Source organism: Danio rerio, chromosome 3, assembly GCF_052040795.2.
Source record: "Danio rerio strain M-AB ecotype USA chromosome 3, GRCz13ab, whole genome shotgun sequence".
In the NCBI taxonomy this organism is placed as follows: domain Eukaryota; kingdom Metazoa; phylum Chordata; class Actinopteri; order Cypriniformes; family Danionidae; genus Danio; species Danio rerio.
This window is the reverse complement of record NC_141023.1, coordinates 27,338,019-27,363,357: the sequence shown is the minus strand read 5'-3', so window position 1 is coordinate 27,363,357 and position 25,339 is coordinate 27,338,019. Positions and strand designations below refer to the sequence as shown.

At 35.4% G+C, this 25,339-nt stretch overlaps 1 protein-coding gene across 14 annotated transcripts in view; it reads left to right on the top strand.

The window, feature by feature from the left end:
* mettl22 (methyltransferase 22, Kin17 lysine) overlaps positions 1-25,339 on the top strand; it is a 34,190-nt gene that overhangs the window by 4,891 nt on the left and 3,960 nt on the right. For 6 of the 14 annotated variants that reach the window (XM_087243421.2, XM_087243420.1, XM_087243419.1 and 3 more), the window contains 7 exons: positions 2,496-2,759; positions 4,731-4,771; positions 4,851-4,995; positions 15,627-15,698; positions 20,394-20,447; positions 20,672-20,752; positions 23,198-23,300. In XM_087243421.2, coding sequence (XP_087099547.1) covers positions 2,496-2,759; positions 4,731-4,771; positions 4,851-4,995; positions 15,627-15,698; positions 20,394-20,447; positions 20,672-20,752; positions 23,198-23,300 — 760 coding nt within the window. The remainder of the gene's footprint in view (positions 1-2,495; positions 2,760-4,730; positions 4,772-4,850; positions 4,996-15,626; positions 15,699-20,393; positions 20,448-20,671; positions 20,753-23,197; positions 23,301-25,339) is intronic. The other 8 variants (XM_087243425.1, XM_087243424.1, XM_087243422.1 and 5 more) reach the window with 2 other exon arrangements.

Here is a 25,339-nt window from a genome sequence, read left to right as displayed (position 1 = left end):
TAATTTTTTAATTAATAATTATAATTTTTATATTTCTCAAACAATGTTTATGAGAGCATTTTTCACGGTATTTCCTATTATATTTTTATAGAAAGCCTAATTCCATTTAGTTTGGCTGAAATAAAACAAATAAAAAATCCAAAAATCGCAATATCAATATTATTAGCCACTTTTTTTTTGTCACAGATTTGTTTATTTTTTATTTGAATCCAGAAAAGAATTTCAATGACTTGCCTTACTAAACTAACTTGCGTAATTAACTAAATTAACCTAGTTAACTTTTTACATTGCACATTAAACTTAATAATAGTATCTTGTAAAATATTATGTAATGTCATTATGGCAAAGACAAAAAAATTGAATTAGAAATGAGTTATAAAAAATTATCTTTAAAAATGTAAACAACTATGTTGAAAAGAGTACTTCATTTGAAAAAACAAATAGGTATAATCAATTTGTCTATATTTTTGGACCATTTCACCTCAAAAAATGAATGCTTATTAATTAGACACATTTTACAATAAGTAAACTATATATATAAATGTATTGAATACAATGAATACAATATTATACATCTGTCGGCAGATGTGGTGGACTATTTGGTAACTAATGAATACTGCATTTGCGCAGTATTCATAAGCTGCATATGTACTGTAGGTGTTTGCTATATGCTATTCTGAAAGTTATTTATTCTATGTTCTTACCTCACTTGACTGTGGCTGTTGGCCTATAACTATATGACACGGCAGTGCTCAGTATTATGTGCTAGAGTTTGTCATAACTGCTTTTAACCTTGCATGTTAGCAGCCTTGATCCCTGTCTGTTTGGTTTGCATGTGTGCTTTAGGTACTTGCGCGTTGACTGTAACCCATTCCCTGCATACACAAGTTTGACCTTTAAAAACGATTAGCCTGTGAATGTAAATTACCAGCAGGCAGTCTTGTCAGGTTTGTTTATAATCACGATACACAACCATAGACTTAACCATAAAAGGCTTTCTTATGTGGTCAAATTGAACAATAAACACAGCAGGTTGTACCGGTGTTATGGCAAAATATTTTTTTCATTAAATTTTGAGTCAATAATGCTCAGCATCACAACATTTATCACAGCCAGCTTTTTGTATGTATGTGTGTGTGTGTGTGTTTGTTTTTCCCCCTCTCGAAGTTTTGAATACTGTACATGATTGTAGGTTGCCTGTTCTGGCCTTTAAACCCCCGACGAGTGCAGTTGCATAGGCTTTGATTCATTATCCTCACCAGAGCAGCTCGGCTCAAATGAATGAGAAATTAAAGCGTACACGACTGATCGCTATTCTTAGAAAAACAAAAGAGGCAGATTTTGAATGTTGTAGATGAGGTGACCTTTTACAACATTAGACTGGGGCGAGCTGACACTGTAAAATTCTGTTATGTTCTTCAGTAAAATGTTCTCACTCTGTTAGACAGGCATCTCCATTTAGAACTTGCTCATAATAGAATGTATATCAGACTAAACGTTATATTAATATTAGTGGTTTATTAATTTAAATTATAGGAAGGCTGATCTATGCATTTTTCTATTAGTCTGTCCTTTAGACCTAAGTTTTAGTGTTTTTAGACTACTTTTATTTCCCAGGGTGAAACAGTGTTTTCCCAGTTATTGGAAACATTATGGCACTTTTGAATGTAGTATATCATTTGATTTGTTGTTTTTTTTATCTCCACTGCCATCAACACAAATATTAGTTGAATGCGGAAAATAATATTCAGTTTTTATTTAAGAAATGTTTATATTGCATACATTTTATCAGCTGTGTTGTCATGACAAATTTAGACTGCGATGTCTAAATTTTTTTCTTTTTGGTCAATCACTGTATTTTTCATAAATAATGGCCGTTATTAATTTTTAAATTGTGTTGAGACATGATCACCATATTAGAATAGTTTCTGAAGGATGATGTGACACTAAAGGCTGAAGTAAAATGCTTTTTGTCATTATAAAAGTAAATAAAAATGGTATTATTATACTATTATTATATTAAAATAAAGACTTCTATAAAACTAATGTAGATCATCATCTTTATCATACATATCATCAAATCTAAATCATAAGCGGGTTATTGTATAACCATGGTTTGTTCTGTAGACTATCGAAAAAAATATAGCTCAGGGGCTAATAATTTTGTCCTTAAAATGGCTTTTAAAAAATTAAAAACTGCTTTTATTATAACCTAAATAAAACAAATAAGACTTTCTCTAGAAGAAAAAATATTATCAGACATATTGTGAAAATGTCCTTGCTCTGTTAGAAATAATTTGAGAAATATTTTAAAAAGAAAAAAAATTCAAAGGGGGGCTAATAATTCTGAAAATGAAGCGTTTTAAAATATTACAATAAAAATATAAAATATTGCATCCACAAATCATTTCAGTGCAAAAAAGCCACTCTTAAATATACCTCTACTTTCACGCTTTTATACATTGTCTGACATGGATTTGCTTCTGTATGTTCAGTCTTTACTTCAAAGTTCAGGATTCTGCGAGATATCGATGGGAAGGACTCGAGTGATGATTTGCCTGTCCGAGAGAGCTCAGATGCATCAGATGTTCCTCGGGATGAAGATGGGGATCTGGATGTGGTGAGAAGGCCCAGAGACACCACCTCTGACAGAGATGCAGTTTGTCCCATTATACTTAGTCAATCTGCAGCCACATCGAGTGATCAGGATGAAGATTCTGACGAGGAAGAGGAGAGTGCCCGTGACATCATTATCATTGGTGAGAGTCACTTTACAGATCAACTCAAGTTTGGGATCGGTGAGATTTAATTTGTCTTATGTTTTTAAAAAAAAGTTTTCAGAATTTTGTGATTTTTCTATGATCATTATTCAGTAGTCATTATTTTAAGCTGATGTGTTGTTGTTCTATCTTAATAAATTGTTATTGGTGCTCATTAACATTAAGTACAATAATTAATTCTTTAACTTTTACTTTTTTATTGTAAAAATAGGATGGCATTTATTTGTTTATTTTTTTTATTATTATGTTATTTTTACATTATAAATGTCTTTAACTAATTATTTAACATGTACTTGATAAATAAAAGTGTTTTTTTCTTTATTCATTGAAATAAAAACATAAATGCCTTATATGACAGACACAGAAAAAACTTTCGACTTTTTTCTTTTAAACTTTTATAACAAGACAACTTAATAAATTAATGAACACAATAATGATTACTAGCATAAGTTTTTAATAATAATAAAAAGGGCAGAGAAGAAGGTTGGAGGAGGTTATGTCAATGATTTAAATGGATTCAATCAGTGTATAAACAGTAAAAAGCAGCAGATGAGCATATTGATTTCTAAAGAATCGTGTGAGGAGCCTTTTTCATGCTGAATAATCATCTTTAAATCACAGGAATCATTTTATATTACATTCAGTGTAATGTAGCTGTTTGGACATAACAACATCTCTGAATGTAATATGTTCAAATCAAAGTTCAATGCTTAAACATTGGGTTTTACAGAGTTAGCTTAGCAAAGCCTACAGCGAACGAATTTGGGTATAAAAAAAAATACATCCGGGCCAGTGAGATCACAACGGCTTTCGGTTACGTGCATTCAGAGGTGCTGTAATGTAATAGCAGAGAAAGCTAAAATGCCATCCAAATGCTGATATTTCCACAGAGCTTCTTTTGTTTCTGTATTTGGGCTTCCAAATGACACTACACAAAGAGAGAAGTGCTTATAGTTTAATTTAAATAATGTTCCAGAGAATTATAAAAAATATACAGCTAGCATTTGACAAAGGAGAACTTCCAGAATCTTTCTTAGTTCAGTGTTGGGTTCGGCTAAAAGTCCTCAAACCTACGAAGCTGTGGAATGTGGGTCACAACCTGTAAGTAATTGTTAAAATTGATCTATTACATGCACAGTTCCTAACGTTAATGGTATGCTGTAGTGAGGTCGTAAACAATAGGTAATGCTGTTTGGCACCGCTTACAATTAAGCTACAAATTCATATTTATCAGTCAAACTGCTGCAAACACTCATAATCTTCTGCAGCGCGTAGCAGTGTCTCTCTATGCGGCCATTTTTTCTGCGTTCTACATCTCAAATAACAAACTCACAAAAGATATGAGAATTTTTTTATATTACTTACACATGCTTACTTTGAATATATGTAAAAGACACTTGTCAGATTTTATTTTAGAGAGCAGGCATGAGGCTCAGCTGTGTGCTCTTCATTTTTTTTTGTCTGATTCAAGCAGCTAATGCTGATAACAGCTGCTCTGACTGGACTGTTTACAAAGTGCAAAAGTGCATGCTTGTAGAAGCATGATGTGGAGCCAATCCGCAAATCACAGCACATTATGTTAGCTGACCAATCAGAGCCTCTTGAAGGCAGGCTTTCAGAGGAACTAGGGAATTGTTTTCAAGTTAGCTGAGTAGCTGTATATAATCCAAGTAAGATATATGATAAAATAACATGACTTTCTACAAGTGAAGCATGAGCACACATTGCTTTGCATCTTATAAACACAATGAAGTCTTAAAAATACACTATGGGTCTGGACCAATCCTTTAAAATCAAATAAATGCTTTTTTTGGTGATCTCAACTGGATTTTTTTAAAGACACAAACAATATTTTATAATGTTAAAAGGTTAAAAAGAAGCATATGTGAATTAATAAAAATTTTTTTTCAATATTTTATATTTAAACATCTTTAAATGTGTTTTAAACAGAGCACACTATGGCGACTCCACTGGAAGATGTAGGAAAGCAGGTGAGAACAGCAGCACAGGGGTAATTGTGCAGTGTGTTTGCACTGATGTTTTGATCAAAGTTGTCATTTTTCGTTTCAGATCTGGCGTGGTGCTTTCCTGTTGGCTGATTTCATCCTGGCTCAGTCAAGCATGTTCAAAGGCGCCACTGTCCTGGAGCTCGGAGCAGGAACAGGACTCACCAGTATTGTCATGGCAATGGTGGCCAAAACGGTCTACTGCACAGGTGACGATGTCATTGACTGTCATTTATGACCCTACACTACAAACCCAGTTTTATGTTGCGCAGGTAAATTTTTGGTCATTATAGCCAAAAAAATTATTATTAAAATATTACAAATTATAGATTTTCTGTTATGCCACAAATCTTTATAATGTTAATTAAATATCATGTTAAGTGAAAATATTTTGTAGGTTTTACAACTGTAAATGTATATTAAAAAAACTCAATTTTAACCAATAATGTGCATTGCTAAGCACTTCACTAACACAATTTTAAAGGCGATTTTCTAAATATATTTTTTTAATTTTTTTTTTTATTTTTAGATTTTTAAATAGTTGTATCTTAACCAAATATTGTCCTGTTAAATAACACTTGTGTTTTTCCTGGTCCAAGGTAACATCAAAGACTAGATTTTAATGCACCAGTAATTGTCTGTATATGGATATGTGTGTGTATATATTTGTTCTGAATCATCAAAGTACAGGGCTGACAGTTTGATTTGTTCCCCCAGTCTAGTCACTGATTTTAGGTAGAAAAGACCACAGCAGTGCAACAACTCAGCAGGCTTTCACAAAGAAAGCGTCTTTGTGTCTGAAATACGAGATATATATATATTGTTCTGCTATTTTGCCGACTTGGTAGACAGAAGCTTATGAGCTTCACTTGGACCGCCTTTGAGTTTTCTGATTGGTCCACTGTTGTGTAACTTCCATTGAAAAACAAGTGATTAATTTTCTCTACACTGTTACGAATTAAATTAAAAATCCTTAATCAAAAAGAGATGTAACCAAAAACGTAACAAAATAACAGGGATTAAAAATATAATCCCTGGTGCCCCCGCGCTCTCTCTCCCCAAAATATACCAAAAACACAACCACTAAGAATTAACAAGAAAATATGATTTATTTACAGAAATAAGGAGCAAAAATAACATCAGGAGGGGTTCAGCCAAAATAAATGACAATAAACCAAGCTAACTAAATTAGATTAAACTTCCCTAGAAAACAAATAAAATAAAATACAGAAAACTTACCTCCCTACTAACAAACACAGGAGAAAACGAAAATAACAAATAAGGCACCAAACCTCCCTACATGCTCCAAGCCCGACAGGGAGACAAACCGGGTTTCAATCGCCGGTTAAAAATTTAACACAACGGCATCTCAATATACATGCAAACACTCATGGAATCACGTTCTCCACTGAGTACAAGCGGGGAAGATCGAGAGAGAGCGGGGAGCCATCGAACCCATGTTCTCTTCAGGTTTTTATAGCCGCCGCCAATCATGGTCCGTCCCAACGTAATCCGCTGCACCTGCGAATACTTAGAGTGAGAAAGAGAGAGAGAGCGAGAGAAAGAGAAAGAAAGAACGCGAGAGCGCAAGAGAAAAACCACACACAAGCCTACACTACACTACTCGTAACACCTCCCCACCAAAAAGATGCAAACAAGCAGTTTGTATCCACCCAACTGACTTAAACCTCAACTTCAGCACCATGAACTCTGGACAGCGCATCCGCAACCACATTTTGCGAACCTTTCTTATGCCGTATATCCAAATTAAATTCCTGGACTTCCAAAGACCATCGCATTAATCGCTGATTTGAATTGCGCATCCTATCCAAAAAAACAAGAGGATTATGATCAGTGTACACACGAATTGGGAACGAACTTCCACCCAAATAAATCTCAAAATGTTGCAACGCTAAAAGTAGTGCTAAAGCCTCCTTCTCGATCGTACTATATCTGCGTTGACATGCTGTAATTTTTTTTGAGAAATAGCACACTGGATGATCAATACCCATCTCACTTTCCTGAATTAGAACAGCTCCAGCCCCAGTAGCAGAAGCATCCACTTCCAATTTAAAGGGACGCTCAAAGTCCGGTGCTGAAAGAATGGGAGCGTTACACAGCAAATCTTTTGCTGCTCGAAAAGCCTGATCACATGCATCAGACCACACAAAAACTCTTTCGGTGCTCAGAAGATCAGTTAGTAGAGACACAACACTAGCAAAGTTACGGCAGAATCCTCTGTAGTATCCTGACATACCCAAAAATCTACGCAACTCTCTTTTATTCCCTGCCACTGGGAATTCCACAATAGACGCAATTTTTGCATCAACTGGACACACATGTCCCTGACCTACCTTTTTTTCCTAGGTACACTACGGTGGCCTTGGCGAATTCACATTTAGCTAGATTTAAAGTTAGAGAGGCATTAACCAGACGTGCAAACACTTCACGTAAAGAAACCATATGCTCCTCCCAGCTAGAAGAATAGATCACAATATCGTCGAGATAAGCTTCGCATTTTTCAACACCACTTAATACGATGCGCATTAATCGCTGAAAGGTTGACGGTGCGTTGCGCATCCCGAAAGCCATTACGGAGTACTGCATAAAATCGTCAGGGGTCACAAAAGCTGAAATTTCCGAGGCTCGTGACGTAAGTGGAATTTGCCAATACCCTTTAAGAAGATCTAATTTTGTCACAAACCTGGCAGGACCGACTCGATCTATGCAATCTTCCATACGTGGCAATGGGAATGAATCGGGCTTCGTAACTGCATTGACTTTCCGATAGTCAGTGCAGAAACGAACCGACAAGTCAGACTTGGGGACAAATAGACAAGGTGAACTCCATGCACTCAAACTGGGACTTGCAAAATGATTTTGCCGCAAATACTCAACCTCAGCTTTCATCAAGTCACGTTTTTTCGGATTAAGACGATAAGGATGTTGTTTTATCGGTCGTGATTCACCAACATCTATATCATGTGTAAGCACAGTGGTTTGGGAAGGAATGTCACTAAAGAGAGAGCGATGATTTTCAAGTAACTCAACAATATCGCTTTTTTGATCTGAAGATAAATAACTTAAATGCGAATCCAAGTCATTTAATATAACAGAATTTGTCAAACGACCGCAGGGTACAGAGAAATCCTGTTCAATCTCATCAGCTACAGAGGACGCAACTAAACTTGGTTTGACAGCAGGTAGATGAGCATCACTTTTCACATAAGCCTTAAGCATATTGACATGGACCATACGAGATTTTTTTCGCCGGTCAGGAGTGCAAACTAAATAGTTAGTGTCAGACAACTTCTTGGTCACCATGTATGGACCTGAAAACTTTGACTGTAAAGCCGAGCCTGGCGTAGCCAGCAACACCAAAACTGAATCACCCGGCTGGAATGAACGAGACACACTTTTGCGATCATAACGCATTTTCATTTCAGCCTGAGCCTCCGCTAAATTAGTCCTTGCTTTTTCACAAGCATTACGAAGACGTTCCCTAATTGAATTCACATATTCAGATACAGGTACCATTTGTTTATTGTCAGCAACTAATTGTTCGCTTAATAATTTTAAGGGTCCGCGTAAACCATGAGCAAAAACAAGCTCAGCAGGGCTATAACCCAATGATTCTTGAACGGTCTCTCTGATAGCAAACATCATTAAAGGAAGATCTTCAGCCCAGTCTGAGTTGGACTCAACACAATGAGCACGCATCATTGATTTGAGCGTTTGATGAAATCGCTCGAGAGCGCCCTGCGACTGTGAGTGGTATGCACTTGACACTACATGACTTACTGAAATTCCTTGCAATACTTGTTCGAACAATTTAGATTTAAAATTTGTTCCCTGGTCTGTCTGAATAACGCGAGGTAAACCAAAAGTGGAGCAAAACTTTATCAGCTCTTTAACGATAGTTTTTGCTTTAAGATTTCGTAACGGTATTGCCTCGGGGTAGCGCGTTGCAGCGCACATTAACGTCAAAATATACTGATAACCACTTTTTGATTTTGGTAAAGGGCCGACGCAGTCTAAAATGAGGCGCTCAAAAGGCTCTCCCATCACTGGAATAGGTTGCAAAGGAGCTGGAGGAATGTTCTGATTGGGTTTCCCAGCGATCTGACAAACGTGACACGCACGACAAAAATCTGACACAGCAGAGCGTAAACCAGGCCAATAAAAATACTTAGCCACTCGTGTAAACGTTTTATTAATGCCCAAATGACCAGATAGAATGTGATCATGAGCAAGTTTAAGAACTGCTGTTCGATACTCAGAAGGTAACACTATTTGGTAATCTGGACTAAAACCCACTTCTTTAGCTTTTTGTGACAGCCACTTACGCATTAGTACGCCTCTGTCCCAGAAGTATTGCACACCGTCATCTGTGTCACTCTCTACTTTGCCCTCGGCAGCTTCAACACATCGCACAAGAGAAGGATCCGACCTTTGAGCTTTACCAAGTTGTTCTCTTCCCATAGACAAAGCCTCGTGACCAGTAACATCATCCGTTTTAAACACACTGGGTTGAACAGATAATTTAAACTCCGTTGGATTGTCTGGAAAAGACATAAATGTGTCAGATAAATCAATATCACTACCACTGTTTCGCGCCTGTGCACGAGTAACTGCGCACGCAGAGAATATTGAAGGAAATTTAGTACCAAGTTCTACCTCACAAACAGGACGTGCGGCCACCACTGGATGAGTAAAAACCTTACCACCGGCCAGGTCATTCCCCAAAATTAAACTGACCCCTTCTACTGGCAGTTTTGCACGCACTCCCAACTGAACTGGACCTGAAACCAAATCAGATGTCAAACACACAGTATGAAGAGGAACTTTTACACAGCCCAGCTCTATGCCACGAACCAGCACATCAGTCCCAGAGTAGGTTTCACTTGAAAAAGGTAGCACATTTTCAAGAATAAAAGATTGAGCAGCACCTGTGTCTCGCAAGATGTTAATGGTTTTCTTTGCAGAATCAGGATTAACTGATACAGTGCCTTTGAACAAAAATGGAGAGAAAACGGAAGCATCTGAACAACTTTGATCATGACTGTTATACACCGTCTCAAGAACCACATTAGCTACACTTTTAGATTTTGTGTTTTTCTTCTTCCATAATTTACAGTCAGCAATCAAATGATTCGGGTCTAAACAATAAAAACAAACCCTTCTATTTTCGATATTCTTACCCTGCTCTTTACGCGGCTCGATGGAGCGCGCACCAAATTTTGAGTGCGTGAAAGTCTTTTCAGTGTTCACAAGCACTGGCGCACCGTAACTTTGGCTAGAAGCAGAGGAAAAAGCAGTCTTATGAGTGAGCGTGTATTCGTCTGCCAACACTGCTGCAGCTGAAATAGAATTCACTTTTTGTTCATTAAGATAAACAACTAAATTGTCAGGCAAACAGCTCTTAAAATCTTCTAGCAGAATTAATTCTTGTAACTGCTCAAAAGTAGTCGTTTTAGATGCTGCGCACCACTTCTCCAGCAAAACTTTCTTGTCGCGAGCAAAACTAACAAACGTCTGCTTGACAGATTTTGTGTAATTGCGAAACTTTTGTCTATACGCTTCGGGGACAAGTTCATAAACCCGCAGCACTGCAGCTTTCACAGAGTCATAATTTAGAGATTCTTCAATAGGCAAAGAAGAACAAACCTCCTGCGCCTTACCTACTAAACTGCATTGCAGCATTAACGCCCACATATCCTTAGGCCACTTCAGCTTTGCAGCGATTCGCTCAAACGCAATAAAATATGCGTCAACCTCTGACTCTCTAAAAGGAGGGACAAGCTTGATATGCTTACTTGGATCAAACAGAACAGCTGATGTACGTTCATCTCTAGGCTGAGTCAATGCAGAAGATACAGCAGGTGGATCAATAAGTGAACTAGCTTCCTTTTGAGTCATCTCAAGTTTACGAATTTGCAAAACATGATTTTCGTGTTCTTGTCGTTTAATTTGTAACTCTAATTCTTTAAGTTGTATTTGCAATACAAGATCAGATTCAACTGTAACGGAATCAGCCGACACAGACGCCTCAACAGCGCTCTTCTCCATCTCAGTTTTTTGTTCACTCTCTTCACACAACAACCCTTGTTTAACCAATCCAATAAATACAGCAGATTTAATTACTTGTTTAGAAGCAGTACTTACTACAGAAATATTCAAAACATCTGCAATCTGCAATAGATCTCTTTTACGAAACTTATTAAACTGCTGCACACTCGGATTTGAAATGAATTCATCAATATCTAACTCCATAATGAATCAAGAGATACATCTGAAATTCCTTTTCAAACATGAAATAAACAGGGTTAACTGAATCTTCAAATACAGCATATTTGAGAGTGCCAATAACAAACATCCAAAAAGACTAGATAAACAACAATTGGATATGCTCAAAAAGCAAACAGGGCCTCAATTGTCATTTATACAAACAAAAACCAAATAGACGAGCCCCCAATTGTTACGAATTAAATTAAAAATCCTTAATCAAAAAGAGATGTAACCAAAAACGTAACAAAATAACAGGGATTAAAAATATAATCCCTGGTGCCCCCGCGCTCTCTCTCCCCAAAATATACCAAAAACACAACCACTAAGAATTAACAAGAAAATATGATTTATTTACAGAAATAAGGAGCAAAAATAACATCAGGAGGGGTTCAGCCAAAATAAATGACAATAAACCAAGCTAACTAAATTAGATTAAACTTCCCTAGAAAACAAATAAAATAAAATACAGAAAACTTACCTCCCTACTAACAAACACAGGAGAAAACGAAAATAACAAATAAGGCACCAAACCTCCCTACATGCTCCAAGCCCGACAGGGAGACAAACCGGGTTTCAATCGCCGGTTAAAAATTTAACACAACGGCATCTCAATATACATGCAAACACTCATGGAATCACGTTCTCCACTGAGTACAAGCGGGGAAGATCGAGAGAGAGCGGGGAGCCATCGAACCCATGTTCTCTTCAGGTTTTTATAGCCGCCGCCAATCATGGTCCGTCCCAACGTAATCCGCTGCACCTGCGAATACTTAGAGTGAGAAAGAGAGAGAGAGCGAGAGAAAGAGAAAGAAAGAACGCGAGAGCGCAAGAGAAAAACCACACACAAGCCTACACTACACTACTCGTAACAACACACATAATTAAACCGTTGTTGTCCACTTCATCTGATGTTATGAATGAGACGTCAATCAATGCTAGCATTTTCATAAAATATATTTCAGTGTTGAATTTTTTTTATCATGATTACTGTTTTTCTGTTGTTTAAGAAAAGGGTTGGACTCAACTTTTGAAGTTTTAATACCCTGTCCAACTATTATTTTTTATTATTTTATTTCACACTTAGCATTTCAGTTCTGTGGCTGATTGTGACAAAACATTTATTCCTGTTCGAAATAAACAGAAAAAGAACCTTACCCGTCAATGGCATTTCTAGTTTAAATGGCACCCTGGGCAAACCACCCCATATTCAACTACATCTCTCCTTTCTGCTTCATAGTCATGCTCAGTCAAAATAAGATCATCATCACATTTTAACTTTAGTTTTATCGACTTGCGAAGCTCGCTGCGTACTGACACCTCTGCATAAATATTACTCCAGTTTCACAACGCAAAAGCGGTGTGCGTTCTTTTGGTTTGTGCATGCGAAAGACGCCAAATGTGAATGACCCCTAACATCTTTATTTTAAGATTACCACTCTAAATTAACACACTTGCATAAAGTAAATCATTTCTCAATACTTACTGGGTCAATTTTTTTTCACCCAGCAAGGTGCCGCCCTATGGCGATCGCCCATATTGCCCTTGCCTAAATCCACCACTGGTTCCCATAACAACTTTGGTACCCCAAAATCGAGATACGTCCTAAAAATGTGACTTCAGTGTAAGCTTACACCCTTAATAAATATATGTATAGTTTTATTTTATTGTTTATTTATTTTTATATAGATTTTTTTTTTACCACCAAATCATAATCACACATCAACCTAATTTCTTTGACACTGAAGATTAGAAAATTCTGTTTTGCCATCAAATAAAAATTGTAGAAAGTGGTTATTTTAAATCAAAATATTTGTACAATTATACTGTTTTCACTCTATTTCATAAAACCCTAAAAAAAGGTGAACCCTTAATATTGAATGATCTCAAATTATGAATGAAATTATAATTAAAATTTTTCCAGGTAAACATAATAGCAGATGGTAAACACATTAGCTTTGTAAACATATAACCACTTCTAAACATATATATTTGCCTAATGTTTGCACTTGCATTGTCCAATGACCTCTCACAGAGGATGTTTTAGTAGCATTCTTACAATATATAGCTTTCATTCAGAGCCACAAAACCCTTCTGGCGGTGATGTTGAAGCCATGGCTGCTGTGTTTTTATTGGCCTGGTAATTGCTGCAGTTTCATCCATTAGATGTTTTTTTTTTCTGCAAGTTTTTATTACACAACCTGACATCTTCGGAAAGAAGGTTATTAAAACCCTGGCTGTCCTTACAACTGGATTGCAGCTCTCAGATCAGTATAAGCAGAAGCATCTGTCATTTTAAAGAGAGTAAAATGCGCTTGGAAAGACTTGATTTGGACAATAAAAGCCAACATCTTCAGAGAGTCATCTTATTACCGAGACCACAGAATAAACACACAAACATGTTGACTTTTGTAGTGAGTGCGCAGTATTATTGTGTAATGTTGTTCTCATGCAGGTGTTTAATATTTTTGTGTGTGTCAGTGTATGTTAGAACGGTTTGGACTTTGATTTGAGTCATTTTACAGTTTCTGTTTCTTAGAGAAACATTGATTTATACTTCAGTTTTGAGTTGAGTTGAAGCCAGTGCTTTGATTGCTTTGTGTGGATTGTGTCACAGTGTTCATTAAGACACTCTCTCTTGTGAGGTTTGTGCTGGACATTTTCTGAGTCCTTTCATTATTTCACTCTGCCCCTGCTCAGGGAATTTTCATCGGATTATTGCAGTTTCTTGAAGAGCTAGAAGGAGCTTTTAGGGCACCACTAGATTATGATTAACTTTTAGGGCACCACTAGATTATGATTAACAACAGATTGGAAAAATATTGATATTATATTTATGAGTTTATTAGCCTTCCTTTGGCTTAGTCCCTGATTTATCAGGGGTCACCACAGAGAAATGAACCACCAACTGCTCTGGCATATGTTTCACACATGGGTGCCCTTCAAAACCCAACCCAGCACCATGCTGTACTGTAAAAAATTATATTGATAAAAAGTCACGACTACAATGTAAAAAAAATAAAAATCTATTTACCTGGAATACAATAGCAGTTTGGTTAGAGGCTCTTACTCATTTATGTGGATTTCATAATTGATTTTAAATATTAGTAAATAAATTAGGAAACTACCCATGGCAACTTTATTGTAATATAGTTGGGTACACTGTAAAATATGAAAGGTTAAGGTAACTCAAACTGTTTGAGGAAACCGATTGCAACAGACCATTTAAAGTCAAAAACTAACCATAATGAGTACTGTGAACTTAATCCATTTGAGTAAATGAAGCAATTTGAGCACAGTAAACCCCAATAAATGAAGAGAACTCAAACCAACTGAGTACTATAAAAGATAATAAGTTAAGGGAACTCAAACCGCTTGAGGAAACCGATTGCTACAAGTCATTTGAATTAAAAAACAAATTTATATGTGTGCTGTGAGTACTCCATTTAAGTTGAAGTAATGAGGTATTTAATTAACACATTACCTTTAACACTGAGTTCAAAACTCTTCTCAAATGAGTAGAATTACCTTTCAGTTAATTTTGAGTTAACTACACTCATTTCATTTGATGAAGTTGACTGTTTAACAGTGTATATTTACTTTCAGCCCACGGCTCTCAATGATATTTGTTCTTTGCTCTTCATACGAAAAGTTTTGGGAACCCCTGCTCTAAACAGAAATGCAAATCAAGATTTGGTAAAGGAAGCACTCGTTTTATTTTAGTTTAAGTTTCTTCCCTCTACATTAGATTACAGTGGCTCAATTTCTATACAGCTTGGCAACCATTTCTGTTGTATTTAAAAAATAGCTTTATATATCCCATATTGCATATTTAACCCTGTTTGTATCTCCCCCCCCTCTTGCTTTCGAATGATACAAACTTATCTACGAGTGTATTAAGAAAAGAAATTGTGTGATATTTTACATTTAACATTGGCCTACTTAGGTGTCATTTGTTAATTTATTATTATGTATATGTATGTGTTTTTTTTTCTTTTTCTTTTTTGGTTTGTTTGTTCCTTTTTTGTTGTTGTTTACTTTATTTCAATCTCAATATGGTTCAGAGAGTAAGGAATGTGTTTAATTACCACTCAGTATTTTATTTACACTGTGAAAGTAATGTGTTGTGGTTTTTCTTTCCCTCACTTGTAATGCCTCTCTGATTGAGAATTGTCAATAAAAAGAGTTAAACAAAAATAATAATAATAATAATAATACAGTGGCTCAGGTTGCATGCAAATTGCCTAGAAGACTGTAAACCTTTAAATTTACCTTCTCCTTCCCCTACACCAGGGGTACTTGAAAACATTAGCATCTTGATGTCTCTGTTATATAACTATAATCATGTAATTACACACTAATATGTTTTCCCCCTTTTCAGTTTCATTTAATGTTATAGTGCCATCTTTCTATTTGGTAATCTTTTAAGCCGCACCCGTGTGTAAATTAGTCACAGTACATCTCAAAATAATTCAGCTTTGTGCACTTATTTGTATGGCTAAATGTTTTGTTTTTTGCCCTCAGCTCACTAATGAGATCTCTTTGTGTTTCACAGATGTTGGTGAGGATCTTCTGAACATGTGCCAGAGAAATGTGACCGTGAACAAGCAGCACTTTGAACCCCAAGGTAAACATTAACGCCAAATCATGATGTCAAGCAGCGTTCTCTAATTAACGACAGCTTTTAGGCCCTTTCATGTTCATAATGTGTGTCATAAGGATGCCATACTTCCTCTGGCAGACCACCTGTGTTCTGCTCCTCTAGTTCATGCCTCTGTAATGGTGTAAACAATCCGGTGAAATAAAGCAGCACTGGGAAAAAAGCTGGTGAAAATAATGAAAATGTTTTTTCTTCAGTTTATAAAGTGATTTTTACAAGGCTGCAACCAATGCATTTGTCTAGATGTTCTCTGTAATGTCTTGTAATAAGTTAAAACTAGATTTTTTTTAACGTCCTGAGACAAATTGAGTGGTTTTCTACATCTTAAAGGAAAAGTCTAAAGCATTTCTTATTTCTTATATTTTATATATGTACTCTACCTGACAAAATTCTTGTCGCCTATCCAATTTTAGGGAACAACAAATAATAACTTGACTTCTAGTTGATCATTTGGTATCAGAAGTGGCTTATATGAAAGACGAAGGCCTATATATTACACTTATTTTACCAAAATAAAATATGATTATGCCCTGCTTTTTAAAAAAAATTATTAGAACTGTAAAGATCTGACTTTGCTTAAAAAAGTCTTGTCACTTAACATAAATAATTTACAGTATAGAATATAAAGTCATGGTGCAGTGGAAAAATAATGAATATTGTGTATGACTCCCATGAGCATGGAGAACTGCATCCATACATCTCTGTAATGACTCAAATAACTTATTAATAAAGTCATCTGGAATGGCAAAGAAAGCGTTCTTGCAGGACTCCCAGAGTTTATCAAGATTCTTTGGATTCATCTTCAATGCCTCCTCCTTTTTCTTACCCCAGACATGCTCAATATTGTTCATATCTGGTGACTGGGCTGGCCAATCCTGGAGCACCTTGACCTTCTTTGCTTTCAGGAACTTTGATGTTGAGGCTGAAATATGAGAAGGAGCGCTATCCTGCTGAAGAATTTGCCCTCTTCTGTGGGCAGCACAAATGTGTTGATACCTCAGGCTTTAGTCCATGCTGGTTCCAATAGGTTTTCTGCAGCATTTGTGATGATTGGGATGCAGTTCAAATAATGATTCATTGGAAAAAAATTTACCTTCTGCCACTTTTCCAAATGATCAACTAGAAGTTATTATTTGTTGCTCTTACAGCTGGGTTCGATGACAAGACTTTTGTCAGGTAGTGTTTATATATAATTTTTAAAACATTTTTGTTTGTGATTGGTGCTTGTTTGGATGTAGTTGTATTATTTATTTATTTATTTATTATTATTATTATTATTATTGTTATTATTATTATTGTTATTATTTCTAACCATGATAGTTTCTTAATGATGCTAAAACAACCCTGATGCACTCAGGGATGCACAAAATAACAAAAAGCAATCATTTTTCCCATTACAATCTAAAACAATTGCAGTTGTCAGCACCATTTTACAAAGGTCTGACAGGTAAAACATGAGCTCATTGATCTAATTCAATTGGTCTGACACTTGATTCAAACCATCAATCCTAATAAGAGGCCTTTGTAAATCCCTTAAAGCAGTACTCTTGTGCTCATTTCACAAGATGAAATGGGAGCAAAAACATCCTGACTCTTTTTCAATAAAGGTGGTACAGCTTTTTAATTTGGCTGCTCCAGTAATAACAAACGAAACATCTGCTTGAGTTTTTACATGATAGTTCACCCAAAAATGAAAATGATGTCATTATTTACTCTCCTTTTATGACATTCCAAACTTGTGAGACTTTTGTTCAGTTTCAGAACACAACAATATATTGATGAAATCTGAGAACCCTCTGATTTTCCCGGAGACAGCATCACTCCTAGAAATAAAGATACAAAATCTGTCACTGGGGCAATGCCTTTTCAAAAGGTACTTTTTTGTTCTTAACAGGTCCTTTAAGATACAAAGAACTGCTAAAAAAGTACACATCTGTACCTTAGGGCTGGGCGATTTGCCCTTAAATCAAAATCTTGATTAATTGAATATTTTAACTCCATTGTGATTAATGTATCAATTAATTATTTAAAGTAATAATTTAATTATTTAAATGATTAAAGTAATTAATAATTTTATTTATGTTTTTTTTTTTTGCCTTCATAGCTTACTGACTAGTTTTGTACAGTAAATATGCTCACAAATTAAATGTGAGAAATTTCTGACTAAAAAGGGCATTTAAAATAATTGAAGGATATCTACTATCTATGATTATTTATTAAAAAACAATGTTGAACAACTGAAATTAAAACTCACATTGCCTAACACTTAATAAATAAATAAAAATATATATTTTCAATGTTTTTCATATTAAAAGTAGAAAATAATCAGTATTTCTTTTAAATAACTCATCTAAATCCTGTAAATAATATTTTAAACAGTGCATTACTTGCATCTTCTGTAAACATTCATTCATTCATTTTCTTTTCGACTTAGTCCATTTATTATTTATTCCCAATTTACTCTGAGGTCACCACAGCGGAATGAACCGCCAACCTTTCCAGCATATGTTTTACGCAGCTGATGCCTAGCAACCCATAACTGGGAAACATCCATACACACTCATTCACACACACTTCGGACAATTTTAGCTTACCCAATTCACCTTTACCACATATCTTTGGACTTGTGGGGGAAACCTGAGCACCTGGCGCAAACCCACGCAAACACCCGGAGAACATGCAAACTCCACACAGAAATGCCAAATGACTCAGCCGAGGCTCAAACCAGTGACCTTCTTGCTATGAGGTGATTGTGCTATCCACTGCATCACCACGTCATCTTCTGTAAACAAATATTTTAATGTAAAAAATCATTTTTATGCAATGGAAAATATGCCGTCTCAATGTATCTCAATAATCAATCTCAATAAGCTTCCAATAATCGTCAATGTAGTGCCAAGTAAAGCTCAAGAAAAGGTCCATCATCCTACTTGACCAGAGATCAGATGTGGGTGCAAAGTGGCCTCAGAAATATAAATCTGCCTCAGCCTTTAACAGAGCGGGGTCATGTGACTGTACATGCGGTAAAAAAAGCATGTTCTGAATTTTTATTACTTTTAGATTAATCGCCCAGCCTTACTGTGCCTCATAGTACTTTAAAAGTACAGAAGTGTACCTTAAAGGTACTAATGTGCAGCTGTAAAATACAAAATGTACCATTTGAAAAGGTTCCGCCCCAGTGACAGATTTTGTACCTTTATTTCTGGAAGTGAACGCTCCTGACATGTTCAAAGCCCAGAAAGTCTCTTTAGTGGTTTAGTTGTAATTTATGAAACTGAGAACAATCTAGGTTCACCAAAATGAAAATTCCGGCAGAATCTAAAAGTTCTTAATGCATGTGACTGAAAACTGAAACAAAAATTCTTTGTAATAATTATTTGTTATTTTATTAAATAAGATAAAGCAATTTTAGACTATTTAAATCTAACTCCTTCGTTCATTTATTTTCCTTCGGCCTATTCTTTACTTTCGCCAATTAATAAAGTTTGTTTCTCGCCGCTGTCGCCATTTGCTTGGATGGTTCTTGATCTGTAAAGCTGCACATCGATGATTTTGCTCTTCAGTGTTTGGACTCCCAGTAGTGATTATTAAACCACACTGAACTGAGCTGAACTGAAACACTGAAAACTGAACTACACTGTTTCAATTTACTACGTGAATTAAACTTACTATGTGAGTCTGCTTTGACTCAATCTACATTGTAATAGCACTGTACAAATAAAGGAGAATTTAATTGAATTGAATAGTCTATATTTCAGAGGTTGCTATAGTGGAATGATCGGCCAACTATTCCAGCATATGTTTTTCCGGCCGCAACCCACGCCAACACAACGAGAACATGCAGACTTCACACAGAAACGCCAAAATGTCCAGCCAAACTCAAACCAGTGACTTTCTTGCTGCGAGGTGACAGTGCTAACCACTGAGCCACTATGCCATCCTTAAATTTAACTCACTAACTTAAATTAAACAAAAAAAAAGCCAATAAAATAACCACATTTTACCGACAGTCAAATTTAAGTGACAGTCAAAAGGTACAGCAATGTTGCAAGCAGCCAACTATACTACATAGTAATGTCCCATCAGTGCATTATTTGAACAGACTTGCTTTTCCATTGACAGGTTAATGCACACAGAATGGAATTTCGGTCTATTTAGAACTTTGACCATGGCACACACACAAGCTCGGGCTGGATAGAGACTGAAAACAGCATAACAGCATGCTTAACACTGCTGGGCATCGTGACATAACATAACCCCTTTCTTCATGTTTTTTTTTTTCTTTTTTGTTACCCGAAAAGAAAAAATGTTATACATCAGCAGAGTGACATGCATACAGATGAAAGCACACCTTGAACTGTAGATGACACAAAGAGGCAAAAAATAACCAACTGCAGCTTTAAATTCAGGACATTGTGACATTGTACGTTTCCAGAAGAAAACTCAGAACTAATCAAGACATCTGAGGGAGTTCAGAAGCAGAACTTACTGATTATATTGAGAATAACCCTCTTCAGAAAAAAAACAGCAACATTAGACACTAATGGAAGTGTAAAAAGCATAGTATGACCTCTTTTACAGTATGTGTAATCTTTAAGGTGTATTTGAATGGTGCTGTTTTTCTTCCCTTCATCTCGGTTTTCCCTCTAATACACCCGACAGAAAGTGAGATCATGGTACGTCAGCTGGACTGGATGGCGGACGATTTCTGCACAGGTAAGAAATCGAGGGGATACTGGTGTGATTTGCTAATTGGTGTAAATAGAGGCAGACCCTCACCCCCAGTAAAAATCCATTTGTAAGTGAGAAGTGGACTCTGTCAGTGACGCATATTACACAGGGCTTCCTCGCACTTCTAATATCAGCAGTGCTGACTTGTGAAATAGAAATTTTTGAAAGTCGACATGTGGTCATCTCACTAATGTTTTAACTCTCTTCAGATGCAGATTTGGAATTCAGCTGGACTGACATTGAAGTAGCGGACTTGCATGATAATACCACTTTTGTGATCGCAGCAGACGGTGATTTTGCTTTTTAGAATAATCACACAAAATTTGTTGCCTCAAAAACAAAAAGCATAAAACTCTGTTTACATTGTATTTTACATCTGTCTAAAAGGACATTTCATGCATGGTTCACTCACTTATAAAATCGCCCCAATCAATCTAAAATGAAATTTTTTTCTAAGTACAGCTATTCATGTCATCTGGGAGATTGTTTTCATATTGCAATGTATATTGCAGAAAACATAACATCGCAATGTTCAATTTTTCCAATATCATGCAACCCTAATTGAAATGTATTTTAATATATAATACCAAATGCCTCAATTTATTTGTATCAAAATAAACTACAAAAAATCTTCAATGTAAATGTCAATGTAAAATATTAATGTAAAATATGGTATTTTTTTATTTTAGAAATACTAAAAAAGCACTTTTACAAGGGAACATAAAAATTCTTAACAAGTCTTGCATCAATTACCTGTTTGATCTGTCTCTTTTATTACACTGGCTGAATTAAGTGACATATACTACCAGTTAATGGATCAAAAATCCATAAATCCCAGTGATCGCCTAGATGAAAGTTGGCTTTAAAGGAACCAACAGTTTAATTTTTAACAGTTTGCATAATTGTACTGTTTAGTGTACAGTTGAGTATGTTTCGATGGATACCAAAAAACTGATTTTAATACGATTAAGACAATACTCTGATTCAAAGTCTACCATGTTAACAGCATTTATGATTAATTTAGTCTGATAAAGGTCATAAACGGACTAAACAGAAATTGATTTAAGACATGTATGGTGATTTTAGCCGCATTATTGAAGTGCGGTCCAGACACCTTAATCAAACCATTACCATCGTGTAGGATTTTCAACTCTTTTTGTGACAGGATAGTGTATACACACACGGCAGTTTGACACTATTCTCTGCACCTACCGAGTCCACAGTGTGAAAGACCACAGACACACACATCGTGAAATGCGGAGGTTTTTGTTTCCATACAGCATGCAGTATCAAATTCCATGAAAACAACACTCTTCCAGCGGATCATTCTCGCATCCAATATCTTGTTTGTCACGGGGAGCATGCATGAAATGCTCCTGAATGATAATGAAAGTGCCAAACTGCAGTTAAAGTCGACAAATTAAAAGTTAAAAACATGAAATTACATGAAACTCCGGAGGAAATATGGATAGCGTGATGACGGTAATTGAATTGTGTGCTATAACATCTAAAATGGGATCATGAAAGGGAACATATAGAAAGCAACTCATATAAACACCTTAATCATATTATTTTCTTATTCAAATTAAGGCAAGTAATTGATTACTCATGTCCTTGTAAACGTAGTCATTGAAAAACAAGCTATTGATAGGAAGACACCTGATGAGAACTGAATCCATAGCAACTAGTTTCTAAATAATCATTTGATTGTTAATCATATATGCTATAATATATATGGATGGCAGTCATTCAACAAAAAATAGTTTCAAGTCAGTTATTTCTATATTTTGCATTAGTGTGTAAATATCAGTTTATATTTACCCCACTTCTTTTTAAGATATCATCATGTGGGCTTTTATTACGAAGTATTCTTTAGTATTCTGAATTTGGCTCTCTTGTTTTTGTTCTTCTTTATGGGAAGAGAAATAAAAGCTCTACAGATTTGATACATTATGATAATGTTTTTAAGGACATAATTCCTTTTTGAGCTTATATTTGTCTGTCTCTTGATTATGAAATAATCAACCCTTCATGCAATGCGAATTCAGTACGGTACTGTGGAGCTAGATTATTGACTTCTTTGTAAACAAATAAGAAAAAATTTAAATCAATTCTGTATTTAATGGGTAACCAGTGAAGTGCAGCTAAAATAGGAGTTAGGATGCAAACCTATTATTATTTTTCATTTTATTGTTGCTGTTGCATTTCATTTTTTTCTTTGTTTTTTACTATTCTTACTCTCGCAAGTTTTGGCAATAAAGAAACATGTTTTACAGTATTATAAAACTAAAAAAAAAGTACAAAATACTAAAGCATTTTAAATACAAAATATTAGCTATTTTCATCAGCCTTACCAAATCCATATTACAAATTACTATTTTACATCTAAAATACGTATTTCAAAATACATGTACCATACATATTGCCCATGTTTGTTTCTGCTAAACACAAAGGAAGTTATTTAGAAGAAAAAGTACTATTGGAGTATATGGATGCAAAATCCTTTTTTGTTTTTCGGTAAACAAAGAAATTTACACAGGATTGAAGCAACCTGGGGCTCAGTAAATAATGGCAGAATTTTCATTTTCGAGTGAACTATCGCTTTAAAAACTGCCACAGTCAGGAGAGAGTATTAACATAATGAATGAGTAATTTGAAGCACTCTCAGCTAGCTTGATGAAAGCCTGAATGAGATTAATTTGTTATTCATAGATGTTTTTGTGCTTCCTCTTCAGTGTGTTATGATGACGATCTTACAGACGCACTGTTCAGAACAATATACAGACTCTCCAGCAACATGAGAAAGCCCAGCACAGCATACATCTCAATAGAGAAGAGGTTAGAAGAAACATCAAGACATTCACATCACAGTCGTGTATCCTTGTAGCTGGTTTGTTTGCATACACAAGTCATCTTTGTTAACGTTAAGAGTATTCATTTAAATTTAAATAGAATAATTATTATTAAAGTTTGTAGATAAATAATAAAGTTAAATAAATAAATGACAAAATTAAATTTCGATTTTGGCAAATTGAAATACAAATTTGCTTAAAGAGTTCTAACAATATTAGGTGCATAAAAAATTGCATACTTTAGCACTATTTTATTCCCTTTTGCAGTATAAATAGTCCATTCACACTGAAAACTCCAAAAAGAATAAGTGCACTTTAAATACCCAAATGATGAACTTATTCAACTGTTAAAGAGAAGTGTAAAATGTTGGACACTTCATCCATTCAACGACTGCAGCTTTGCTCGCGTATCAGAAGGGAGCTTTTGAGCACTGATGTTGAAATACTTTATTCATTTTGGATTGTTAAAAGCAAATTTCTCCTATGAGAGTGATTATGCGGCCTCCCGATGGTGAATGCGGTTAAACTCATGGCAGGTATTATTAGTAGTTTGGTCATTTATTTGACTAATTTGGCAACCGTCAAACATCATCTGGGAAATGGTTTAAATTTCCGCTTAGTAAAAAAAAAAGCATTAGTGTTCCATTTGGGATGACACTATATTAGTAGTAGAAAAAAAAAATTGATAGGAAATACTGTGGAAATTTCCTTGCTCTATTGAACATCATTTGTGAAATATTTTAATATTTTGACTTCAACCATATATATATATATATATATATATATATATATATATATATATATATATATATATATATATATATATATATATATATATATAATGCACACATATACAGTGCATCCGGAAAGTCCGAAAATCCTTTACGTCCTCAAAATTCTACACACAATACCCCATAATGACAATGTGAAAAAAGATTTTTTTTAAATTGTTGCAAATTTATTACAAATACAAAACCTGAAAAATCACATGCACATAAGTTTTCACAGCTTTTGCTGTGAAGCTCTAAATTGAGCTCAGGTATAGGTTCTGTTTCCACTTTTAAATTCCAAATTTCAAATTCAGTTGATTGAACATGATTTGAAAAGGCATACACCTGTCTATAGAAGGTCCCAGGGTTGACAGTGCATGTCAAAGCACAAGGCTAGGGAAGGTTACAGAAAATTTTCTGCTGGTCTGAAAGTTCCAATAAGCACAGTGGCCTTAATCATTTGTAAGTGGAAGATGTTTGGAACAACCAGGAATCTGCCTAGAGCTGGCCAGCCATTTGAGTGATCGGGGGTGAAGAGCCTTAGTCAGGGAGGTGATCAATAACCCGATGGTCACTCTGTCTGAGCTCTATGGTTCTTTTGTGGAGAGAAGGGAACCTTACGGAAGGAAGCCAGAATTATTAGCCCCCCTGAATTATTCACACCCCTATTTAATTTTTTCTCCAATTCCTGTTTAACGGAGATAAGATTTTTTCAACACATTTCTAACCATAATAGTTTTAATAACTCATTTCTAATAACTGATTTATTTTGTCTTTGCCATGATGACAGTAAATAATATTTTACTAGATATTTTTCAAGACACTTCTGATATTTAAAGGCTTAACTAGGTTAATTAGTTTAACTAGGCAGGTTAGGGTAATTAGGCAAGTTATTGTATAATGATGGTTTGTTCTGTAGATTATCTGAAAAATTAACTTAAAGGGGCTAATAATTTTGTCCCTAAAATGGTTTTTAAAAAAATAGACACTGCTTTTATTCTAGCTAAATTAGTTAATTAATTCTCTAGAAGAAAAAATATTATCAGACATACTGTGAATATGTCCTTGCTCTCAGACCATAAGAAACCAAATTCTCTGGTCTGATGTGACTAAAATTGAACTCTTTGGAGTGAATGCCAGACATAACATTTGAAGAAAACCAGGCACCATCATGGTGGTGGCAGCATCATGCAGCGGGGATGTTTTTCAGCAGCAGGTGATGTCCTTGAGTGGCCCAGCCAGAGCCCAGACTCAA